Raw genomic sequence first — 24,254 nt, 5'->3', positions numbered from 1 at the left:
AGAAAAATGGATGTAATATTGTCCTTCAGGGCACATCCCAACTGACAAAGATGAGAGAGCTTTAAGGTTGGCAGATCAAAGATTGTGAGTTCGATTCTTGGAAGGCTCTTGAAAGACAGGAGCTCTACTGGAAGGCAGGGTGCAAAGATGAGAAACGACTTGCTTAACATTTTGATAGATCGGTTGGGGGCACTTGAGCACTGGTCAGTTTGAGGTACAATCTGCGATTTAACCTGTCTGCAGTTTGAGGGACAAAGGTGTAGACTCCAGGATTTAATCACTATAAGATGGATACCTGAATATAAAAAAAAATAAAAAATGGACGTAATATTTGTCAACATATACATTGTAAAATAAATTGTAAGAGTAACATATCGACTATTATTCTCTATCGGTACGACTTCAGTGAATAATTAAAGAAAAATAAAATAAAGGGAGAGAGAGATTCTCCATCCAATCCAATAATTGTGCATGTGAGTCTCCTTTCGGACGCGCGTAATTGTAACTGTCCTTTTTACGCCATTTTTCTTCCTCTCTTCAACTCACAGACCCAACATTCATTATTCATTAAATCACGCTAATTCTCTCTTTTTTTCCCCCTTGTAAATTCTGATGTCGTCGGAGATTCCAAATGTGTCGGCTGCCGATGAAGAGGCGGCGGTGCTGCTGTATGAGCCACTGCTTCAGTATCGACGGCAGCAGGAGCCGCCACTGGAGCTGCAACGGTCGCAGTTTAATAATACTTCTCAAGTCGCAATTGTTGGCTCCAATCTTTGCCCTATCGAAAGCCTCGACTATGAGTACAAACACTGCTCTCTTAGTTGTGCACACACCTCTCTCTCTCTCTCTCTCTCTCTCTCTCTATATATATATATATATATATATATATATATGTCTGGGTGAGATATATTAAAAGGATCATGGATACTTAAGAGGAACTCGCAGAGTGAGCGTGCAATGACGCTGCGTATATATTGAACGATTCAGAATTGACTTTTTTTTTTTTTTTTACTAGCTTATAATTTGGTATTTGATTGATGAATTATGATGTCAATTAAAATTTTGTCTCGTATGGAAAATTCTCAAAAATTTGTGGAAGAGAAAAATGGAAGGCAATTGTCTACTTCTGCTTTCTTTTGCTTGTACTTTTGTAGTTTCCTTGTTTCTCGTGGCAACTGGAAAAATGAAGAGTGTGTGTGTGTGTCATTTTTTATTTATTTATTATTATTATTATTATTATTATTATTTTTTGGTTATTTTCCAATTTATATCAAGGTTAAGTGAACTGTATCTTTCTGCACGTTTCTTTGAAATGTCCTAGAAAAAAATTTAGCCATACAAATATACCTTCGTTGTGTTTCCCAGGAATTATTGCAAGTATTTTGCCTTTGATCCTATTAATCTTTTCGCTGTGTTTCCCTTAATATATGACAGTGCTTAGGCGTGTGATTTCTTTCCCAATTTATTGAAAATAGGAGAAAAATGTGAGGGGAGACACTTGTTTTCTCGTCTTCTTTGCCTCTCCTTTTTCTAGCTTACAACCATTTGCAATCTAATTAAGGGAATTTTACCTATGTAGGCTTATAGAGAATGATCTTTTCAAGCAAGATTGGAGGATCAGAGGGAAGATCCAAATATTTCAATACATTTTCACAAAATGGATGCTGTGTTTTCTTATTGGACTCGTTGTCAGCCTCCTTGGGTTCTTCAACAACCTTGCCATTGAAAACATTGCTGGCACAAAATTCGTTATTACCTCCGACATGATGTTGGCCAGAAAGTAAAATCTCGATTATTTTAAGTTCACACGCGTTTGAAGTTTAATTATTTTTGTTAACTTGATTTAGCGTTCACCTTTTATAAAAAAAAATATTTTTCCAACCAGTTAAATATAGAAGAGTACAGAAACAGAATCCCCACTATATATTAATTGGTTGTGAATTTGAGTACAGGTACATTGCGGCTTTCCTAGTATTTGCATCTTTAAATCTTGGGTTGACATTGTTTGCGAGTCTGATCACTGCTCTAATAGCGCCAGAGGCTGCTGGTTCAGGCATACCAGAGGTTAAGGCTTACCTAAATGGTGTCGACGCACCAGCAATATTTTCTCTGCGGACTCTGTTTGTCAAGGTACTTTGTGATTCAAGTAATTGGATAGCACTGCCCTCTCTCATACTCTCTGTTTTTCGACCAGGATATTATTCAGTTGGAGAATTGCTCAATTACTCAAGGATTATGTATTAATTTGATAATTTTCTGTGGAGTGGACCTTGATTTAAATTATTTTGACCAGAGCCTTGAACTTTCAAGACCTACATATAACAAATGCAATGTATATTGGTAACAAATTAGAATATTGAAGTATGTGAAATTTATCATCCTAATCAATTTACTTCAAGCATAAGCATTACTTGTAACTTGTGCAAGATTCAAGGTGCGTGCCAATAATCCATTTATGCTTTTGTAGTTGTATAAGAAATTTTGACAGGCTTCACAGCCCCATTCCAAGCTGAACAGACTCAACTCAGATTATTTTTCTAGAGTTACAGCTAGGGAGATATTAGAAGTGGAGAGTAGAGACCCAGTAATTTTACTTGAGCATCATAAATATGTAAAACCATCATCCACTTTTTAATCATCTTACTGTATCTTTCTTCAATTTCCACTATAACTTTTCTATGCCTTTATAAGTATTGAATAAAGTCACTTGTATAATGTTTAAGCACAACTTAATTGACAATAAATGTGTAGAAAAATGGATGTAATATTGCCCTTCAGGGCACATTCCAACTGACAAAGATGAGAGCGCTTTAAGGTTGGCAGATCAGAGATTGTGAGTTCGATTCTTGGAAGGCTCTTGAAAGACAGGAGCTCTACTGGAAGGCAAGGTGCAAAGATGAGAAACGACTTGCTTGACATTTTGACAGATCGGTTGGGGGCACTTGAGCACTGGTCAGTTTGAGGTACAATCTGCGATTTAACCTGTCTGCAGTTTGAGGGACAAAGGTGTAGACTCCAGGATTTAATCACTATAAGATGGATACCTGAATATAAAAAAAAATAAAAAATGGACGTAATATTTGTCAACATATACATTGTAAAATAAATTGTAAGAGTAACATATCGACTATTATTCTCTATCGGTACGACTTCAGTGAATAATTAAAGAAAAATAAAATAAAGGGAGAGAGAGATTCTCCATCCAATCCAATAATTGTGCATGTGAGTCTCCTTTCGGACGCGCGTAATTGTAACTGTCCTTTTTACGCCATTTTTCTTCCTCTCTTCAACTCACAGACCCAACATTCATTATTCATTAAATCACGCTAATTCTCTCTTTTTTTCCCCCTTGTAAATTCTGATGTCGTCGGAGATTCCAAATGTGTCGGCTGCCGATGGAGAGGCGGCGGTGCTGCTGTATGAGCCACTGCTTCAGTATCGACGGCAGCAGGAGCCGCCACTGGAGCTGCAACGGTCGCAGTTTAATAATACTTCTCAAGTCGCAATTGTTGGCTCCAATCTTTGCCCTATCGAAAGCCTCGACTATGAGTACAAACACTGCTCTCTTAGTTGTGCACACACCTCTCTCTCTCTCTCTCTCTCTCTCTCTCTCTCTCTATATATATATATATATATATATATATATATGTCTGGGTGAGATATATTAAAAGGATCATGGATGCTTAAGAGGAACTCGCAGAGTGAGTGTGCAATGACGCTGCGTATATACACAATAATTTTTTTTTTTTTTTTTTGGTATGCTTACCCCCTTTGCAGCAAGTTACACTGGTGATGAGTCCTCGGTTCATAACACAAAATATTATTTTATCTTACTAGATTGTATTTTATATGACCCTCGATTGTGGGGATGCTTTGTTCTGCAGGGCCCTATTACTTTTTATGTCCGCTATTTTCTGAGCACAGTTAGTCAGTGCTTGATATTCTAAGGCCTGATATTTCTGATGTTATAAATTATTGGCAGACATAACTAATGATTTTGATATTTTGGTGATTATAAATTATGTGATAGCGTGGAGTCATTCATTCTTGATTTTCTTCTGCAGGTGGAGAAGTACTCTTCTGTGGAGAGCTTACTTCACTACTGCCGTTGTTGCAATTATCCTTCGGCCCTAATAGATGTTTGTTTGAGAGGCAAATGCGGACTATTTGGCAAAGGAGGTCTGATTATGTACGATGTCACCTCAGCAAACATATCTTATCACCTCAGGGATGTGCCTCCTGTTCTCGTTCTTGGAGTCATAGGGGGCATATTAGGAAGTATCTACAATTTTTTACTGAATAAGGTTCTCCGACTTTATAATTTTATTAATGAGTAAGACTTCAATTTTTACTTTTCATCCTTCGCTTCATAATATGCTCTTATGATGCGGATCAGATATCATTTTAGCCCGACTGTTTTATCACTTCGAGAATTATTCACCTTGTTCTTCTTTCTTCGTCTCAGAAAAGGAATCTTTTACAAGATAATTTTGGCTTGCTGTATCTCCATTTTCACTTCCTGTCTTCTATTTGGATTACCATGGCTTGCATCTTGCCGTTCTTGTCCATCAGATACATCAGAGCCTTGTCCAACAATTGGCCGGTCTGGTAATTACAAGAAATTTCAGTGCCCTCCTGGTCATTATAACGATCTTGCAAGTCTCTTTTTTAACACGAATGACGATGCAATCAAGAACCTCTTCAGCAAAGACACCGACTCAGAGTTCCATCATTTATCAATGCTAATTTTCTTTGTTACCTGCTTTGTCCTCAGCATTTTTAGTTATGGAATTGTGGCTCCTGCGGGTCTCTTTGTGCCAGTTATTGTAACAGGTGCAGCTTATGGACGTTTTGTTGGGATGATAATTGGTTCGCACTCGAACTTAAACCAGGGCCTCTTTGCTGTTCTGGGTTCAGCTGCTCTTCTTGGGGGATCTATGAGGACGACAGTTTCCTTATGTGTGATAATTCTCGAACTGACCAACAATCTATTGTTGCTGCCACTTATAATGCTCGTTCTTCTTATCTCCAAGACTGTAGCCGATGCATTTAATGGAAATATATACGACCTCATTATGAAATCAAAGGGTTTTCCTTACTTGGAAACTCATGCAGAGCCATACATGAGGCAATTGACAGTTTGTGACGTGGTTACAGGGCCGCTACAGATCTTCCATGGCATTGAGAAGGTTGGTAATATAGTACATGTTCTCAAAACCACGGGACATAATGGGTTCCCGGTGGTAGATGAGCCCCCGCTTTCTGAGTCCCCAGTTCTATTTGGTTTGATCCTGCGAGCCCATCTTATTACATTGTTAAAGAAGAAAGCTTTCTTGCGAACTCCGGTACCAATTGGCCCTGATGCCTTTTTACAGTTTTCCTCTAATGATTTTGCCAAGAAGGGTTTGGGTAATGGTGATAAAATTGAAGATATAAAATTGTCAAATGAAGAGATGGAAATGTTCATAGATTTGCATCCTTTCACCAATGCAACACCGTACACCGTTGTAGAGACAATGTCTCTAGCAAAGGCCCTCATACTTTTCCGAGAAGTTGGACTAAGGCACCTGTTGGTTGTTCCCAAGGTTTCCGGGGTAAGAATTTTTGTCCCATCAACTTTCTTAATGGTTTATTGCTCTACCGGTGCATCTGAAGTATTTCACATGCTTGAGATGCCTTTCAGTTTTACTTGATTAGTGCATTATTATGATGACCCTTATTCTCCTTTTTTGTCTGTTGACACTCGATAGCCGTCATGTTTTTATAATGTTCCTCTATTCATGGTATGTTTGGCTAATCTTAAAAAATGTAAAAGTTAATTCTAATTAACATTTTTGTTTCCGAAAATGTTTGAATATGTAATTATTTTCTTACTTTTAAATTAAAAAAATACTTATTTTGAAATTTACTCTTACGTAACTACCTTACCATCAAATACTTATTTAAACTTACACAGATTAAAAACAGTATTCATTTTAGAACTTATTAACTTACAAGCAAACCTTTTAAACTTATCGAAACATGCTCCAAGTTTTCTTCTTTACCATGTGATCCTGAAAATACTACCGCTTCTCTCATTGAAGGAAGTTCCATTACAACTTCTTATGATGCTACACTTCTATGTGCACGAGTTTTAAGTTTTATCACAAGCACGCATAAGCATACGAAAATGCATGTGTATTTCCAGTGCTTCTCCATGGTCCTAGTTTTATTCAGATGGCGTTATTCTTTTTCCAGCACATTCCAGTTGTGGGTATATTGACGAGGCACGATTTCATGCCAGAACATATCCTGAATTTGAATCCTTCGTTGACACGAGGCCGGTGGAAAAGGTTAAGGTTCCGGTTTCCTCGTTTGGGCAGACTTATTAGAGAGTTATAGAAGAGCTGTGCCATTATGCTTGGGAGTTTTGTGAATAGCCTTGTCCGTACAGAGTTCCTAAATGACTTGACGATATATTCTTTTGCTTCTTCAACGCTGTAAAGGACCTTCGTAGGAATGCATCCATTTGCAGTCTGGTAAGTTAAAAACATGAATGAGGGAACAAGAAATTGTTCTCTAATATGAAATGCTGTTTTGTATCAACTTTTTGTAAACCAGTTGAGAATAAATTTAGAGCTTTCTATAAGAATTTCTACCACTGAGTAGATCCCTCAGGACTGAATACTTGAGCGGAATATACAAAATTAGCAACTGAATTACTCTTCAGACAATCTTAATCCTGTCTTCAAATAGCTTTCGACCCATTAGTATGCTTCCAGCATGTATTTTTCATTATACTGAACTCGATCCTTCATCTGTGATCCAGAGATTTAACCATTAAAAGCCCGTTATTATTCCATTAGGCTTCTTTTTTTCTTTTTCTTTTTTGGCACAATGTTTTCTTTGTATTGAACTGCGCAGTATATATTTTACATCTCTGTAACTATAAGCATATTGGAGTTATTTAATTGATTGGACTGCGATAGTGAGTGCGAGAGTCGAGACAACATTATGTACTTTAGTGTAGGTATTTAGAGTTATTTAGTTGATTGGATCTTGTTGGGCTAAAAAATGAAACAATAAAATGGGTAATGGGGCCAAAAATTAAAAAATTAAAAATGAAACAAATTATTGGGCCAAAAATTTGGATTTAGAAATTGTTAATTTGTTAGAAAAAATTAAAATTAAAATAATTTGATTTATTTAATATAAAAAAAATAGAAAGATTCGGTTCTTATTCGGTTCTTCGGATCTTGGTCTAGAATTGAGAATCGAACCGTATCCGTCGGTTCTCAATTCAGATACCCGTTCGAGTATTTAATTTGACAAGAATCGTCGGGTTCGGTTCGGTCGGTTCAATTCGAGAAATTTGCCCAGCCCTAACTGAATTACTCTTGAGACAATCTTAATCCTGTCTTCAAATAGCTTTCGACCCATTAGTATGCTTCCAGCATGTATTTTTCATTATATTGAACTCGATCCTTCATCTGCGATCCAGAGTTTTACCAATTAAAAGATCGAACTGCGCAGTATATATTTTACATCTCTGTAACTATAAGCATATTGGAGTTATTTAATTGATTGGACTGCGATAGTGAGTGCGAGAGTCGAGATAATATTATGTACTTTAGTGTAGGTATTTAGAGTTATTTAATTGATTGGATCTTGTTGGGCTAAAAAATGAAACAATAAAATGGGGCGATCCAGAGTTTTACCAATTAAAAGATCGAACTGCGCAGTATATATTTTACATCTCTGTAACTATAAGCATATTGGAGTTATTTAATTGATTGGACTGCGATAGTGAGTGCGAGAGTCGAGACAATATTATGTACTTTAATGTAGGTATTTAGAGTTATTTAGTTGATTTGATCTTGTTGGGCTAAAAAATGAAACAATAAAATGGGTAATGGGGCCAAAAATTAAAAAAATTAGAAATGAAACAAATTATTGGGTCAAAAATTTGGATTTAGAAATTGTTAATTTGTTTAGAAAAAATTAAAATTAAAATAATTTGATTTACTCAATATAAAAAAAATAGAAAGATTCGGTTCTTCGGTTCTTGGTCTAGAATCGAGAACCGAACCGTGCCCGTCGGTTCTCAATTCAGATACCCGTTCAGGTATTTAATTTGACAAGAACCGTCGGGTTCGGTTCAATTCGGTTCGGTTAGAGAGATTCGCCCAACCCTAACTGAATTACTCTTCAGACAATCTTAATCTTGTCTTCAAATAGCTTTCGACCCATTAGTATGCTTCCAGCATGTATTTTTCATTATACTGAACTCGATCCTTCATCTTCGATCCAGGGTTTTACCAATTAAAAGGCCGTTATTATTCCATTAGGCTTCCTTTTTCTTTTTCTTTTTTGGCACAATCGCAGTATATATTTTACATCTCTGTAAATATAAGCATATTGGAAATGCACCATAATAAGATTGAATTTCAGCTATTTTTGTACCATTACAATGATAAATTAGAATAGTCGACTTTCAACATCTTTTTGCTTGAGGTTATGAGTTTTGCTGTCCTGCAGATTTAGTTCGCTGTCATAGTAGCAATTTTTATGCTCAAAGTTCCATGGGCAGTTGGTTGAATATTGTTTGACTATGCTTAAAAAGAAGCAAAACCTTTTTTTTCATTTTTGGCACACATAATTGGAAATTTCCATTTGGACGGAATTCAAGTTCACAAAATTCTATTAGAACAGACACATGTATGATAAAAAAAAATGCCAAAAAATATCATCCGCCCATACCCACTATGAGTTGTCTAGAAAAATTGTGACTTTTTTTTTTCTGTAAGTGCAGCACAGCTCTACATACTTCTTGAAGTTTTTTTTTTTTTTTTTTTCCTTACTCACAATCTTGCTCCTTTTAGAAAGGAAACCTTACTTTCTTGAAAAGTGGCTTTAAGCTTAGCCAAATCTTAGGATGGAATTGATACTAATATACTTTCTCCTATAATGTTGACCGTTTTTATTTTCTTATCTCAATTATATAGTCTCATTTCTTTATTGAGAATATTTTATTTTATTCGTTTACTAATATATTTTTATTTAATTTGCCTAATTATAATATATTTTTTCCACCTAATATTGAAATTGTACAAATATAAATAAAGGTAGACTAGATGAGTTTTTGATAAAAATTCCTTTTTCAATAACATTAAATAAGATTTACTAATCCATGTAAACAATAAAACCAGCCTATATAAATGGGTAGAAAGAGTGAGATTTTAATTTTTTGTTTCTTTTGTTGTGAGAGCACGGTTAAGCTGATGCACTATAAAATAATAATGCCAATTTAAATTCATGAATAGGAGATCTGATTTTATCATGTCATTTCATATGATAATTATCTCTAATAAAGATAAATACATTAGTCTAACCTTAGGCCTTAGTGGCTGCCTAAGATAAATCTTTAATAAATGGTCTCTGAAGGTACATGATGATTGGATATTCATTCAATGCAAGACAAGGTACATTATTTTATGGGGTATTTTTAAGAATGTCCAATTTTAAATGTATAAGTTAAAAAGTGTCCTCGCATTTGAATTTAGTGCCAATTTATTTATTATGTTCTTAATGAAAAGCTACATTTTGAAATGGTATTCTCGACATTTGATTTTTTTATTAATTTGTCACAAATTTTGAGAAGTGACTTCCATGAGAAATTACATTAAAATAATATTTCTCGACATTTCATATGTCATTCTCAACATTTGAACACCATTTCATTTGTCTAGAATAACATTTCATTTTGAATATAACATTTCTCTACATTTAAAAATGTCGTTTTCGACATTTTTGAATCAATGAAAAATACAGCATTTATTGTGATTTAACATGTATATTTTTTTAAAATAAATATGGCAGGTTATGTGTTAAAATTTTATTGATCAATAACAATATTGCAAAAATATCAATTTTTTTGTCTTAGTGTGAAATTATAAATTGTTAATAAGAGTATTTTGATCTAAATTTTTCCAAATTAGACATTTTTGCAATAGTAGATATTTTTGCAAATGACTAGATAAAAATGAACATATTGTGAAATTTCCTCTTATTTTATTTAAAGACTTCAAAGGTTATAGGACGCTTAAATAGATTAATATAAACTTTATCCTTAACAAGGCCGTTATTTGTCAAGGATATAAATAAATAATGATATAGTTATTAATCCAATTAAAATTAAATTTTTTATCGTTATTTCACTATTTCAATCATTATTTTTGAATTTTTTTCTCACATATAGGACTCAATTTATCTATAACGATTAAAAATTCAATTATCAAAATCTCTACCAAACATGCACGCAGTTTGAGTTATGTCTATATTACGAATTATCTAGCACCAACGATCGGACTTTTTCGATCATATAAAATGAAAGTAATTTTGTTTAGTACAAAATCACTTAACGTGTTATTAGAAACATCTCACAGATTATTACACACTAAATATTATTCATACACCAAAGACCGTGAGCAGAAAAAGCACATTAATTAAAGGACATAATTTTCTCAGGAAAATTGATGACCGTCGACCGACACCACCAGAGACTGCCAGAAAACGACCGTCAAGACGGTGATTTAACAATGTTTGGAGCAGAAGCAGCGGCGGCGAAAGCCCCTGCAATAGCCGTCGGGAAATCCCTCAGTCTGGCAAACCGCCGCGCAGTTGCTTTTACTAACACAAGATCCCTTGAACCGGTGGCTTTGGGATTCACAAGTCCTTGCCTCTGCCACCATTAAAGGACCTAACAAAAATATTCAAGTCTCACAATATTTAATAAGTTATTCAGTAGTTAATGAAATTAGAATTTACAGTGTTAATCACTAACAAAAACATTGTTCAGTTGGTTCTCTTAATGTCCAAATTACAGCTGAATGAACATTGTTAAATTTTTTCTTCGTAAAAACTGCAAAAAAATTGATGTGATCTTTGGTTCATGTGTTCAAAAACTAGTTCACCCAAGTTGAACAGAAATTAAAATCCAAAGTCAAAGTCAACAATTAATCTTAACTACAGATTTTACTAACTTTTATCAAAATCAAAATTTACTAAAAATCTAATTTCAATCTCCACTACTGTATTGAAAAGGATAAATAAGTTAAAATCTTATTTATATATATACGAACCGGTGAGCATGACAAGCATGAGCATGAAGAACACAGCTGCATAGCGTCCCATCTTAGATGTAGAAAGTGAAAATGGAATGGGGTGGCATTTAAGGTCATAGTAGACAGGTATTTATAGGGAAATTTGCACCATGGGTTCTCCTAGTGACTATTAATTATATTATTAAAGTTTATTATTTTTAATAATATAATCAGTAATAATTAACGTAAAGTTTATATTATTAAAGTTTATTATTTTTGTAAATTTAACGTAATTGTTTATCATAAATTAATAATATAATCAATTATTTTTATCAATTTAACATAATATATAAAACACGTGAATAATTTAGTAATAAATTTATTTGTTAATTTAACGTAGTTATGATTTAATAATTTAAATAGTTATAAAATAAATAAATAATTTTTTAAAATAAATACATTGAGAAAAATCGAAAGAATGAATAAAATAATAAAACACTGTTTATTTGGTGTAAATTTTGGTGTAATGGTTGAAAAATAATTTTGATTTGGTGCAAAATTTAGTATAAAATGGTACAAATTTTGGTGTAGTGCTGAAAATGGTCTGACTTGTTCTTTTTTCAAAGGTCGGAAAAGTTAGGATGAAAAGTAGAATTGAAAAAAAAAAGTTGAACCCCAACCTTAAGGGCCCCTACCGACCCTGTCCTGGGCCATCGTGGAGGAGGTAAATCGCAAGATGTGCCTCCCAGGAGCCAGGGTGGAGAGCACATGGATAGGCCAAGGCGGTTAACCCATATGGTAACTCCCGCTTGCAACAAAGCCAATTCCACCTTGCGGAGAATCGAACTCTGCATACTGCCGCGCTGAGTCCTATCCGCCCTTCCTTTTGCCACTGGGAGATATGCCCTGGGGGACATGCCGTCACATGCGTCCATTGTATGATCCAAAAATTAAGAAAACGCCAAATGAGGTTACAAAAGGAGGAGGACAAATATATATGCTTTAGTGACGAACGAGTGTGCACCATCTCTGCTTTAGTACAGTATGGAGTTAAAAGAGTAGAATTGTGAGGGGCAAATTTCATGAAATTTTAATTGTGAGAGCAAAATTAAAAATTATAAGGAATTTTATTTTGAAAATCTTATGTAAAATCTTGGATTTCAATTTTAGTGTGGAGGCAGTGAATCCCACCGTCCCCTTTGTGGATCAGCCCATGCTTTAGTAGATATATCAGCGATAAAAAGTGTGAATACACATCAAATTAAAAGCTCAAATTAAAAGCTCGAGCAAATTGAAAATCTTGTATTTACCATACTTTTAAAAAGTAACTTATTTTGACAACAAAAAAAATAAATTTATTTATGAGCAACTCACTTTATGAAGCTAGAGATTAGAAGAATGGAAAACGTGGAGGATGGAGCTTTGCTGTCTACAGCTGGGAGGTCAAAAAAGCATGGAGGATAGATTTTAGAGTTAAGGCAAGGCATGCACAAATGCAGAGATATTGAGTAGTCAGCATTTTCATGTCAGAATACTGCTACCCTCTTCTCTCTCTCAATCGAACAATGTAATTTTTTTCAAAATTGGCTAGTAAATTAACTCCAAAAAATCAAGGATCATAGGTCAAAATTTCAATATAAACCAACCAGTTTTGAAGCCAAACCGTATTATTTTGAGAAATTTCTAAATTTCTAATTTTCGACCTTGATTTTTTTTTTTTTTTTTTGAGAGCATATTTAAGCATTAAGTACGATTGAACTAGTCGACATGGGCCGGACTTGTGGGCCCGGCCTCACATGCATGACAGTTCGTACACTCCTGCTCCTACCTTAAGCAATGAGCAGTGTCCACAAAGAAAGAATCCAATGCCAAGAGAGATATTTCCAAAATGACAAATGTACCGTGGAAGAGTTAATAGATAATTCTGGAAATTGTTTATTTTTCTGTCTGTCCAACAATTAAAGAAATTTATATGAAGGAAAATTGTTATCTAATATAGAAACTTATAGGGTTGTGCATGTGGACGCCCTTATGTACGTAAATTATATACACCAAGGCTTTTCCAAACTTATATGGTTATTATCCAACGAACAATCTCAAAGAGCAGAATCAGAAAACTTAGGAAAAGGAAAAAGGAAACACCGTTTTGGACACCTTTCATATGCTGAATTGTATAAGTTGCAACTCATAAATTTCGTCATGCCTATCTCAATACTGTACTGTAGTGCCCAGCCCAGCCCAGTCTAAGTGTAAAAAGGTCCACACAAAATGCCTTCAGTCCATTGTTAATGAAATAATTCTGCACAATTCCAGTTTAGCATAGGGAAAATGCAGCGGTTTAAACAAATAGTGTTACTAATGCCAAGCAAGCTAAACAATAGACTACTGCTGAATCACTGATAATCTCCTCTTTTTGAAAGAATTTCTTATGAAAGCTCGCACCTATCCTCGTCCCCCAATTAGATAAGCATCCCAAAGGATTCAAGAAATGGAAGTGAAAGAAGACGACAACATGAATACAATTACAAAAAACTTAATTCTTCGATTTAAATTGTTAGCAGCGACTGATATATCTATGTGTATATATATATGGGATGATGTATTCTAACACATCTGTCCTTTGTTCATCAAGAATAATGATTGAAAGGAAAAACCATGACAACACCAAACAAACTTTGTCTACAACACTCACCTGTCAATCTCTCCTTCCGCTTTTCAAGTAGTCCATTCTAATTCCCCAGAGCTGCTCTCCGACTGATTTCATGTCTGGACGATCAGTTCGTGTAGGTGCTACACATTGGATGGCCAAACCAAACATTTTCGCTAGCGTTTCTTCATCTACTGCTTCCTTCATTAAAGGGTCTAACATTTCCAAAAATTTGCCCTCATTATACTTCCTGAAAGCCTACATAAACATTGTGTATGATGAGTTCTGCAAATCTTTTCTTTATCCAAACATTAAATCTTAAATCAGCCATTCGTTCCCTGTAAGCTGGTTTCAAAGACTCTTAGTTCCGGGAACTATGGATGCATACTGGTACATTTTATCTTTGGGGAGACTGTCTTGGTTGTGGTTTAATTAGTACATTAAAGAAAAGATGTCTAAATGAAAATGTGAAAACGACAGGGTGGGATGGGTGTGGAGGAACTTCTTGGAAAAATTAACTTTGTGAAAAGATTAAAATTGCAGGAATTCAGCTTAAGGGGATTTAAAAAAAAAAAAAAAAAAAACACCATGACTTTGCAACAATGAATCCCTAAGCGAGCAGGCCGTCAGTTCATTAACTACAGATTTAATTGCATTTATAGCGTCATACTCTTTTTGAAAATACAAGATCTTTGATTATTTCTATTCGGTTGTCCCTCTTTTTCTGCTTTCTCAAATGATAGTAAGAAATAGTTTATATATAAGTAACAAGCATCCTAATTAATGAAGTCAAGTATCAAAATAGAAACATTATGAATTCTCGTTAGTTTAGGCTCTCCTTGAAACACAGGTATTACATAATGATTAATGACTAAAGCGAGTAACCTTGTCTAAGTATAAAATCTTACCCATTTAATTGTCACCCTGTCATTGAGTGGTCCCTTCAAATCCACAGGTCGACGACCGGTTAAAATTTCTATTAACAATACCCCAAATGAGAATACATCGCTCTTGGATGTGAGTTGATATGTCCTCATATACTCCGGATCAAGGTAACCAACTGTGCCCTTTACTTGGGTTGAAACATATGTTTTCTCAGAGTCCATCTCTCCTAGCCTCGCAAACCCAAAATCTGCAACTTTGGCTCTCATGCGCTCAGTCAAAAGAACATTGGAGGACTTAACATCTCTATGGATAATTTGCTTCCCTACATAGGATCCAAGGAGAATAGGGATATTCCACCAGAAAATCAAAAATAAGGACAAGCACATTAAAATAGGCTAAATTTGCATAAAGATTTTAATAAGACAATAGTGTGAACCAGTAATTACAAGGGGATTTTAAGCATGGTTTTTTAACGTGTTTGGTTAAGCTTAAAAATTTACATATAAGTAAACAAGTAAGTTCTAAAATAAATAATATTTTATTGATTAAAGTTGAAAATAAGTTACTTAATTTGACAATAATGTAATAGCTACTGCAAAAGAACAACATATTTTATTTGAAAGTAAGAAAAAGTAATTTATCCAAACATGTTCACAGACAAACTTCCAAACATGCTCGTGTCTAGATAATTTAGTAATGCACATCATCGAAAATCAGGGAGTACATTTGTAATTCAAAGCAGCTCTTTCAGGATCACAATCTTAAATCGTAATTGTAGTTTTCTTGGTAAAAGCATGGTATTGATGCAATAAAGCATCAGTAGTTTCAGTTTCATGACAGTAGTTGTTTTTCGTTCCATGCAATAAAGCATAAGTAGTTGTTTTTCTTTCCATATCTCTTTGTGGAAAAAAAAAATTACAAAAGCAAATCAACTCTGCAGAAAGAGCTATCACCTGCATACAGATGGAGATAGGTTAGGCCATGAGCAACATCAATGGATATTTCAAGTCTCTGATAGAAATCCAGTATCTTTCCCTTCCTTCCTACAGAGGAAATCAACCAAAATAGCAATTATACTTGCCTGATTAGAATATTTGTGATGTCTCAAGAGTTTAAGAGGTTTACCATCTAGATGTTCTCTAAGTGTACCATTTGGCACATACTCTGTAATAATCAGGCGCTCATCTCCTTGATCAACATAACCAAGCAGCTTGACTAGATTCCGATGATCAATTTTAGCCAGAAGTTCAACTTCACTCTTAAATTCAGTCCGCAGCCCTTCAAAGTGTTCCTTCTTTTTTTCCCCAAAAATTAAAAATCAATTACAGAATTAAATGTCGGAAAAGGCCAACTAAGAAACTGTCCTAATTCATATCTCTATAAAAGAAACTTGTCTACCCCGGTTCCACTTTGATTTTATTCGCAATTTCACTTTATAATTTCATTTTATCTTTAGTTTTGACACACCTTCAATTCCTTTAACTTGGGTGGTGACTTCCAAATTTTTGACATTTATAATTTTTAGCTAGTCCCAAAGCTCGGGTAAAAGAAGAGAGCTGCAGTAGGTAGACCACCAGTATTAAACTTCGTTAAGCCTTGCGACATGATTACTTTAGCCTAAATGCTTGAATGAATTCAAACCCTAAAAGTCAGTTCCCATTCTTCCTTCTCTATGCCAGGGGTGGGCTACGACATACATCTCTTTTAGCTTGGAATTATGGTCAAAATATCTACAATAATACATATAAAACCTAAAAGGTTAAGGGCATTTAAGTTTTTGGCATCACTTTTCTCACTTTCTTTATTAGTATATAAATCAAAGTAACTTGATTCCTAAGGTTAATCATTGAGCAATAATATTGGCACATCATGCTTTTGGAAAAAAATGTCGCGAGCAATTATTAGCCCACCAAAGCTATCAGAAGCTGCAAACTCAAAGTCTAGTAAAAAAATCAGAAATATACCTTTTTGGCCCGTTTAATGGCAACGACCTGGCCGTCTGGTAGCTCGGCCTTGTAGACAGCTCCAAAACCCCCTTTACCTATTATTTGTGATTGTGAGAAATTATGTGTTGCTCTGGCAACTTGGCTCATAGAAAGATGAACAGATCCACCCCTATTAAGTTTTGGAGACATGGAAAACCTTGAAGGACTAGGCAGAACTCGTAGTGGACTGGCAGGAATCTTCTCAGAAACAGAGCTCATTTCTAAAGATGAAACTGAGTTCACTGCAAGAATAGTGCAATATTGGATAAAAGTATGCTCATAAAACTAGCTGCACTAAATGTGTGAGCTGAAATTACTATTTTTTTTGTATTGATTATGCATAGCTATGCCCAAGGACTTTCATTATTAGAATATATCTATATCATAAATATAAGAAAATTGACTTCATCTCAGAAGTACATGGGTCTACTTCAGCTGATCCACTACTGCCTTTACTCTAGCTTTCATTGAAGGCATCTATTTCCAGAGTGATAACATTCTGGATAACAGAAGGTGGCTTATGAATGGAAATGATGTTACTCACTAGAATTCGGCTCCTTGGACAGAACAGTACGCTCAAGTCCCCTTTTTCTTGCTTGAAAGCATGGGCAAAGCAAGGCGCAACATAAAATAAAGAAGGCTGGTACAGCCACAGCCAAAATTTTGGGGCTTAATATTGGGTTGTTAGCATATTCATCCCCTTTCAATGGAGATGCTTTATCAAAATCGTGCTTTTTAGATCCTTCTCGAACCACACTTTGTAAAAGTTTTCTTCCCACCTCTAAATGCAACTCTTCTGCATTATACAAGAAAATTCAATACTTCATTAGTAAACCATCTGGGAAAAATTCTTATATATGCAATCTAAATGTTCACTAAGTAGTGAAATATTTTACGGTGGGCATCTCATAAAGATATGTCTTGAACAGAAAGCAAAAGGTTCATAAAAAAATTGTTTGATGGGACACACCTAATGAAATTTCCAATCCACAATACTGATTTCTGGTATTTCTTGTGACGAAGCAATGGTTCGCTTGATATATTCTGAGAGCCTCGCAGAAGAAATATTTGTCAACCAACTTTCCATCTATATAGAACAATTCCTGACCAGGATTACCCAAGTAGCTAATATGGAAAGTTCCACATCCTTTCCTATGTTGCAACATCCCCGATGCAGATATTCTCGGCGATTGCATCATCAATAGTAGACTTAATAAAATAAAAGCCATTTTCAGTGAAGTGCAGCAAAAATATTGCATCTTTCAAGGACAAAACATAATGGAGTCATCCTCAACTACGAAGCACAACGCAACTCATACACTACCCAGATGGTTGAGTCAAAGAAATGTAGTTTGAGCCTAATTTATCCTAGAATAATTCGATATGCTCATTTGAGGTTCAATAGTGCTTTAGATGAAGCGACATCAATCTCCACAACCGCCTGTTAAGTCAAAATCAAGAAATTCTTCAGAAAACTAAGCTCCAAAATAACATAGAAAATGTATGAAATAGGCACTTCAACATTCCGTTGTAATTCAAAAAGTTCTAAAATTTTCTTATTTATAAAGCCCAAGATGCTGCTTCAAGACAGAGAATATAATAATTCATGAAAGAGATTATCATATTCCCACAATTCACTTAGATGCGAAATCTAGAAAGCCCCCTTTCGTGGTTGTGGAAAAGGCCTTTTTGTTTGAATTCTTTCATTTTAAGGATTTGGTTGATGCTAGCGCAGTCAAAAGAATGGGTCGAGTGGGAATTAGAAGAACACGACCTATCAATTTTCTTCTTCCAACTTCACAAAACACACATATAACTCCAACCCAAATAAAAAATTACTAGTAACTTAACTTCCCAACTTTCAGATTAAGCCTGTATCACAGTTCAAATGCTAACAACAAACTCAAAATTCATTCCTAGTATGTATTGTCAATTCTGTTAATATAAGTGGTGGGAGAAGGGATCAACTAATACCAGTCAAGATTTATTAAAATCAGATAATCAAAACCAGCTTAATGACATTTGATGATACACAGATGGGAGAATCTAAAATTTGCATATTTAAATTACTGTAAATATACGTATATCGATTGCTACAACAATGCAAAAGAAGAATCGGAGGAAGTTTACGGAGAGTTGGATGATTTGCAGAACGATGGGCTGATAAAAAAATTTATTCGCGTTTTTAGCCTCATTCAACGCATGAAAATTGTTGACAAGTGGAGAAGTTGCATTGTCATTTTCTTGGTCTTCAATTTCGGGCCAGGAATCAGATTTTTGGAATAGAAAAATGGTGTCGATATGAGGCAAGAGATTATGGTGGAAGATGCTTTAAATCTCATTTTCAATCAAGAATAGTGCTCGTGGTCAATAACGGTGGCAATGCAGACGGTCGTTTATTTTTATTTTTTTTTTGGTCATTGGATTGGTTTTTTTTTTTTTCGACTGATTAAACATGACATTGAGATTGTCATTATAACAAGATGGACCGTGCTAAATTCACACAATCATTTACACAACGGTTTACACACTCGACACTTGACAGCTCCCAAATTGTTCAATTAAATAATTTTGTACAGATATTTTAAAATTTTTCTTATTGTATAATCACATATTCCCCAAAATTTAACAATTACAAAATTTATTTTTCCCAAAAAATAAGCTCAAACACACCCTTAGCCCCATAATATCACATTATTTTTTTTACAGTATTCATTTTCAATCACATTTTTTATTAAAATAATATTACACACAAATAAAAAAAATTTCCTTTTTTTTAACCACACATTTTCAATCAATCAACTATTCTATAATACATTTTTAAAAATTAAAGGTGCTCAAACACACCCTTAATTTAACTTTTGCAATTTCTAATGCCTAATTTGTTATTATTTTCTTTTTATTCAGTGCAAATCCTTTGTAATATATCTACTCGTTAACTTCGTGAATCATGTTTCCAAATATTTACTTAATTTTCTATCATGTATTGAACGGTCATTAAACTTTAAAATATAACTTCACAACCATTTCACCTTTAAAGTAATTTCTTAGAACACAGTTTTAAAAGAGTAATGATATTCATAGTCGTTTAATGTGGTAGTCGCCCTACGTGACGTCCTACATGACAATTTATGATTTGATATATTAATATGATAGTTTTTTTCTTGCCTCATATATATCAAATCATCAACCGCTACATGTATGTCACGTAAGATAACTGCGATAACGAGCTACTATAAATAGCATCATTCTTTTTAAAATTTTATAAAGGTTCATACAATGGTTAATGACTAATTGGAAGGCTTTGAGAATCTATACAATGACAGTATTCTAAAAAATGCAAAGTATAATTAGGCATTGAGGTCAAGTTTCAAGGTAGGCCAGTCTAGGTGAGGCCTTTGTATGAAAAAATAATTTTTTAATTATAATATTATTTAACAATTTTAGTCATTCTAAAAATGATTTTGTAATTAAAATAATAAATATCAATCATCTAAAATTATAAAATACTATATTTATTTGATAATTCCTATAATTAGTTAATTATATAATTTTCAAAGGAAAAACTTGAGACTAATCGAGTAAAAGGCTTTTCAAAAAAGAAAAAAGATTTTTTTTTAAAAAAAAATTAATAAAGTGCTCCTAGACGCACATTAAGCTATAAACACTCAATTTCATGTTTACTGTCAAGGCGAGACGTTTCATTCACATCTCAAATCTGGGTGACACACGCCTCAAGTTTAGATGACATGTCATCTAAGTGTGCTTCTTAGAACACTACACGATGAACATCATTATAGAATATCTAATTTCTTGCTATGTAATCAATAAATGGTTGATTAAGCCCCAACACTGCAGCGACAAAGGTAAACTGGGCTGAAGCCAGTTATTTCTGGGACTGATTTTAAACTTAGGATATTATTTTCTGGCCCAAGCCTTTCATCGATTTTGTTCCTGGACCATGTGTTTCAAAGCCCACGAACTACAGTGCACTGCTTTAGCCCATCAGAACAACACAAGGATTTTTACCCATCCTATATCACCACAGCCATAATAAAAAGGAAAAATAAAAAATAAAAAATAAAAAAATTCATACATAAGATTTTAATTATAACTCATTTCAAAATTAAGATAAACGGTTTGAAATTTCAAAAATCAAATATTTATTAAATTTTATTTTTCAAGTAATTAATTATAAATATATTTAATAAATTCAATATAAGGTCACAATTCTATACAATTTGATGACAAATAATTGAAGTTACAAATAATTTCTTGGTCACAGTTAAAATTTGATAGATCACAAATTTATCAAATTATCAGGTCACATATCATTCTTTGGTCACAAAATCACAAATTTTATAAATCACAACTTATTTTACGGTGAAAAAATATCAAATTAATTGCCAAAAATTATGTTTAGTCACTAAGTATCAAATCATTGGTCACAAACAAATAAGTTTTTAGGTCATACATTATTTATTTATTACAATTTATCTATTTTATTCGTCACATATTAACCAATTTATGGGCCACAAACAATCAAATCATTTTTGAATACCTCCGTTACTTGTGACCACCATCTTACCACTGCCACTAGTTGCATCGTCGTTGAAACCACCATTGCTAGAATCACCACCACCTCTCGGCAACAAAACTATCATCTCAAACATCGCAACCAAACACCACCACCACCACCACCACAACCCCATAAAAAAAATTTCCAAATCTGCTGCAGGGGAACTACTACCATCGCCTGTATCAACAATGACCATCACCACTGCATCAACCATACACAACACCACCACATTAATGCCACCGCTACCTCACAATCTGAAACAGAAAAAAAAAAAAACAAAAAAACAAAACACCATTGAGCAAGTGGCACTATGAACACCGCTTGACGTTCAGATTAGAGCTGCACAATGCCGATCTGAATGTGCCGCTACATACGACGCTCAAATCAGTGCCGCACAATGATGTGACTTCTTTGTGCTTGGCGGCAGGAGAGTGGCGACATGGCATGCGGCCAAGAGAAAGACAAAAGAGCAGTGGCTGCGTGACACGCGAATAAAAGAAAGACAGGAGATGAAGATGACAGAGCAGCTTCATAACAAAATGCACGGTTGCACAACAGCACTAGGAGATTGTCTCTTGCAACATCGATCCATGTGAGGGAAAAAGAGAGAGAATGGAGAGATATAAAGAGAGAAATGAGAGTGTGAAGTAATTAGGGTTTATGATTAAATTTGGTGGGGTAAGGTGTGGGTGGATGGAGTTAGGTTCGGTACGTAAATTAATTTAATTTTGTAATATTATTATTAATATTGGATCAATATCTGATTTTTGAGTGAATTTTTCACTAATAAAAAGATTGAAAGAGGAAAAGGTTAAGGCCCAATTCTGAAAATTGAAAGATTTTTTTTTTTCCTTTTTCCTTCAAACAAGTCCTCCTACTCTTATTTTGACTCCTGATCAACACTAACCCATAGAACAAAATGTTGACCGTAGTTTGGATAATTTGACTTCTTTTAGACTTCGGCCTAGGGCGTTAGCTTCCATTGCTGCTGCTCATTATTGTCCATTCAAATTCCAAAGGATTAGTGTTTTTCATGTTATCTCAAATTTACCTTCATTAATTTGACGATTAACCTACTAAATATATGATGTTTAATTTGACGGGACATCAAATCTCAACTCATCTCAAAAATGCTCTTACGGAAGAAAAGATTCTCAAATCAAGTTCAACCCCTTTCAGCACACTTCTTTTAAAGGTTTAGTTGGATAGATGGTCTCAATTATTTCTGCATTAAAGAGCTTACGAGACCCGCCACTCTTAAAAGTTGATGCCACCGAATTCATGCGTCTTTGTCAGGCGCCCAGAAGCATGATCCAGACAATGAGTCCCATCTTCCTACGGTTCTTCAAGAGATGGCTTTTTTGTGAATGTGTAGTCGTTAAATTTTGTCAATAGTAATTTTAAATGTCACACTATATTTGATGTCAATTATGCAAAATATTAATACATTTTCTGAATTTTTCATATAAAACAACGAGTATTTTTCTCAATAAAATTGCAATTGACCATATGAATTCTTTTTCGTTACTCGAGTTGGTTGGTAGACCGTAGACCTATTGGCCATCTTTAACGACTCACATTAATTTTATTATGTAGTTTTCAAGTAGAGACGTGCTGGACGTTCAGGCGCCTATTTGGCGCCCCCCTATTGGGGGGTCGCTTGTCACTGTCAGACGACCCCCCAATAGGGGGCGCCAAATAGGCCCCTGGACGTCCAGTTTTATTCTTTCTAGTAATCATAATAGGGAATTAAGGTTTCGTTTGTCAACCATTTTATAACATTATTTTTTCATCAGCACTCATTTTTAATTACACATTTTTATTAAAATAATATAAAAGAGAAATAAAATTTTTTCCTCTTTTTTAATCACACATTTCAACATCAATCACTATTCCATAATGTTGAAAAATAATAGCAAATAATAGTGTTACCGTAATTTATATTTGGACAGAGTAACGAAGTTTGGATGGTTTTGAACGGTCGAGGCAAGAGTTCGACTTTTTTTTCCTTAAAACGATAATGCCCCGCACTGGTACTAACGGTATTGCAGCACTCGTTTCCCAAGATACAACGACCTCGTCTTGTAATAATAGTACTCCAAATTACAAGACCCGACGAACTCGTAAAATTTAGATCTCTTCACACACACTGGATGAGTGAAATGCACGAAAAGTAATTTTCAAAGACTGAATTATAAGAACAGAAATTATGCAGGGACAAAGGGATAATTTCGGGAGAGTAGAAAATCAATTCTGATTTTTGGAATGAATAAAAATCGGGGTATGGAGGCCTATTTATAGATGTTGAAAGGTTGTGTCCCAACAGACACAACTGTCGAAAAGTTGTGTCCAAAAGACACAAACGGTTTGGACAGTCAACCGCCACAACCCGTTAAATTCTAGAAGCACCGTACCACGTGTCACACATAGAAAATTCGGGGAAGAAAAAAAATTAATAACATAAAATATATTATTATTATAATAATAAAATAATATAATTAAATGTTATTTTACCAAAAAATATATATCAGCTTGGTCCAAGCCCACGATCCATGACTCGTGACTGTAATCGTGACCGTGCCGTGCCGTGCCGAGTCGAGTCTGCCGGTCGGACGGACGGCGGCGGTGGCGGCGCGTGTGGGCTTTGGCTTAACGTACTAGCATGTAGGTTCTCTCCCCCTCAAAAACTATTGATACCCCTTGGGGTCCAAACCCAAGTCCCAAACTTGAGTTATATAAGGTGGTTTATATTCTTCTAGTTTTCCTATGTGGGATTGGTATTTTCCAATTTCCCACCTATTTTATTTCAACATCAAGTGGGCATCTTTCGGCCTTAATTTCTCATTCACCCTAAATTGGTTTTGAGAAAATAAATATACCATATTAATCTACTCATGGAGTAGAACACGTTCGGCCAAAGAAATCTTATTTCCGATTAACGGGACCCACTAAATTAATTGGACAAAAGTTGGTCAAACCAACTAATTAAAACCAATTTTTCCAACAATCCCCCACATGAATGGAAATTAATGCAATAGACTATGCAAACCCTATAGAGAGATCAGGCGGAATGTTAT

At 34.6% G+C, this 24,254-nt stretch overlaps 2 protein-coding genes and 1 pseudogene across 3 annotated transcripts; 1 reads left to right on the top strand and 2 right to left on the bottom strand.

Annotated features, from left to right (window-relative positions):
- The first annotated feature begins 205 nt into the window (after nt 1-205).
- LOC111400660 lies at nt 206-6,945 on the top strand (annotated as a pseudogene).
- Nucleotides 6,946-10,359: 3,414 nt separating this feature from the next.
- On the bottom strand, nt 10,360-11,232 carry LOC111402264 (defensin Ec-AMP-D2-like). The gene is made up of 2 exons (XM_023030437.1): nt 11,121-11,232; nt 10,360-10,738 (listed from the first exon to the last, which is right to left on the bottom strand). The coding sequence occupies exons 1-2, from the start codon at nt 11,170-11,172 to the stop codon at nt 10,572-10,574; spliced, it is 219 nt and encodes a 72-aa protein (XP_022886205.1). The 5' UTR covers nt 11,173-11,232; the 3' UTR covers nt 10,360-10,571.
- Nucleotides 11,233-12,959: 1,727 nt separating this feature from the next.
- Nucleotides 12,960-18,916, bottom strand: LOC111402262 (calmodulin-binding receptor-like cytoplasmic kinase 3). 2 transcript variants are annotated; one of them, XM_023030436.1, is made up of 9 exons: nt 18,729-18,916; nt 17,569-18,039; nt 17,143-17,394; nt 16,578-16,840; nt 15,739-15,907; nt 15,567-15,656; nt 14,637-14,935; nt 13,774-13,986; nt 12,960-13,380 (listed from the first exon to the last, which is right to left on the bottom strand). In XM_023030436.1, the coding sequence occupies exons 2-8, from the start codon at nt 17,855-17,857 to the stop codon at nt 13,777-13,779; spliced, it is 1,572 nt and encodes a 523-aa protein (XP_022886204.1). In that variant the 5' UTR covers nt 17,858-18,039; nt 18,729-18,916; the 3' UTR covers nt 12,960-13,380; nt 13,774-13,776. The 2 variants fall into 2 exon arrangements, with proteins under 2 accessions (XP_022886204.1, XP_022886203.1); XM_023030435.1 differs by lacking the exon at nt 12,960-13,380 and having other exon boundaries at nt 13,465-13,986.
- Nucleotides 18,917-24,254: the final 5,338 nt, after the last annotated feature.

The sequence above is a fragment of the Olea europaea genome, chromosome 10, assembly GCF_002742605.1.
Source record: "Olea europaea var. sylvestris chromosome 10, O_europaea_v1, whole genome shotgun sequence".
Lineage (NCBI taxonomy): Eukaryota > Viridiplantae > Streptophyta > Magnoliopsida > Lamiales > Oleaceae > Olea > Olea europaea.
The sequence above is the reverse complement of the archived record's forward strand: the minus strand, read 5'-3'. Positions and strand labels throughout refer to the sequence as shown.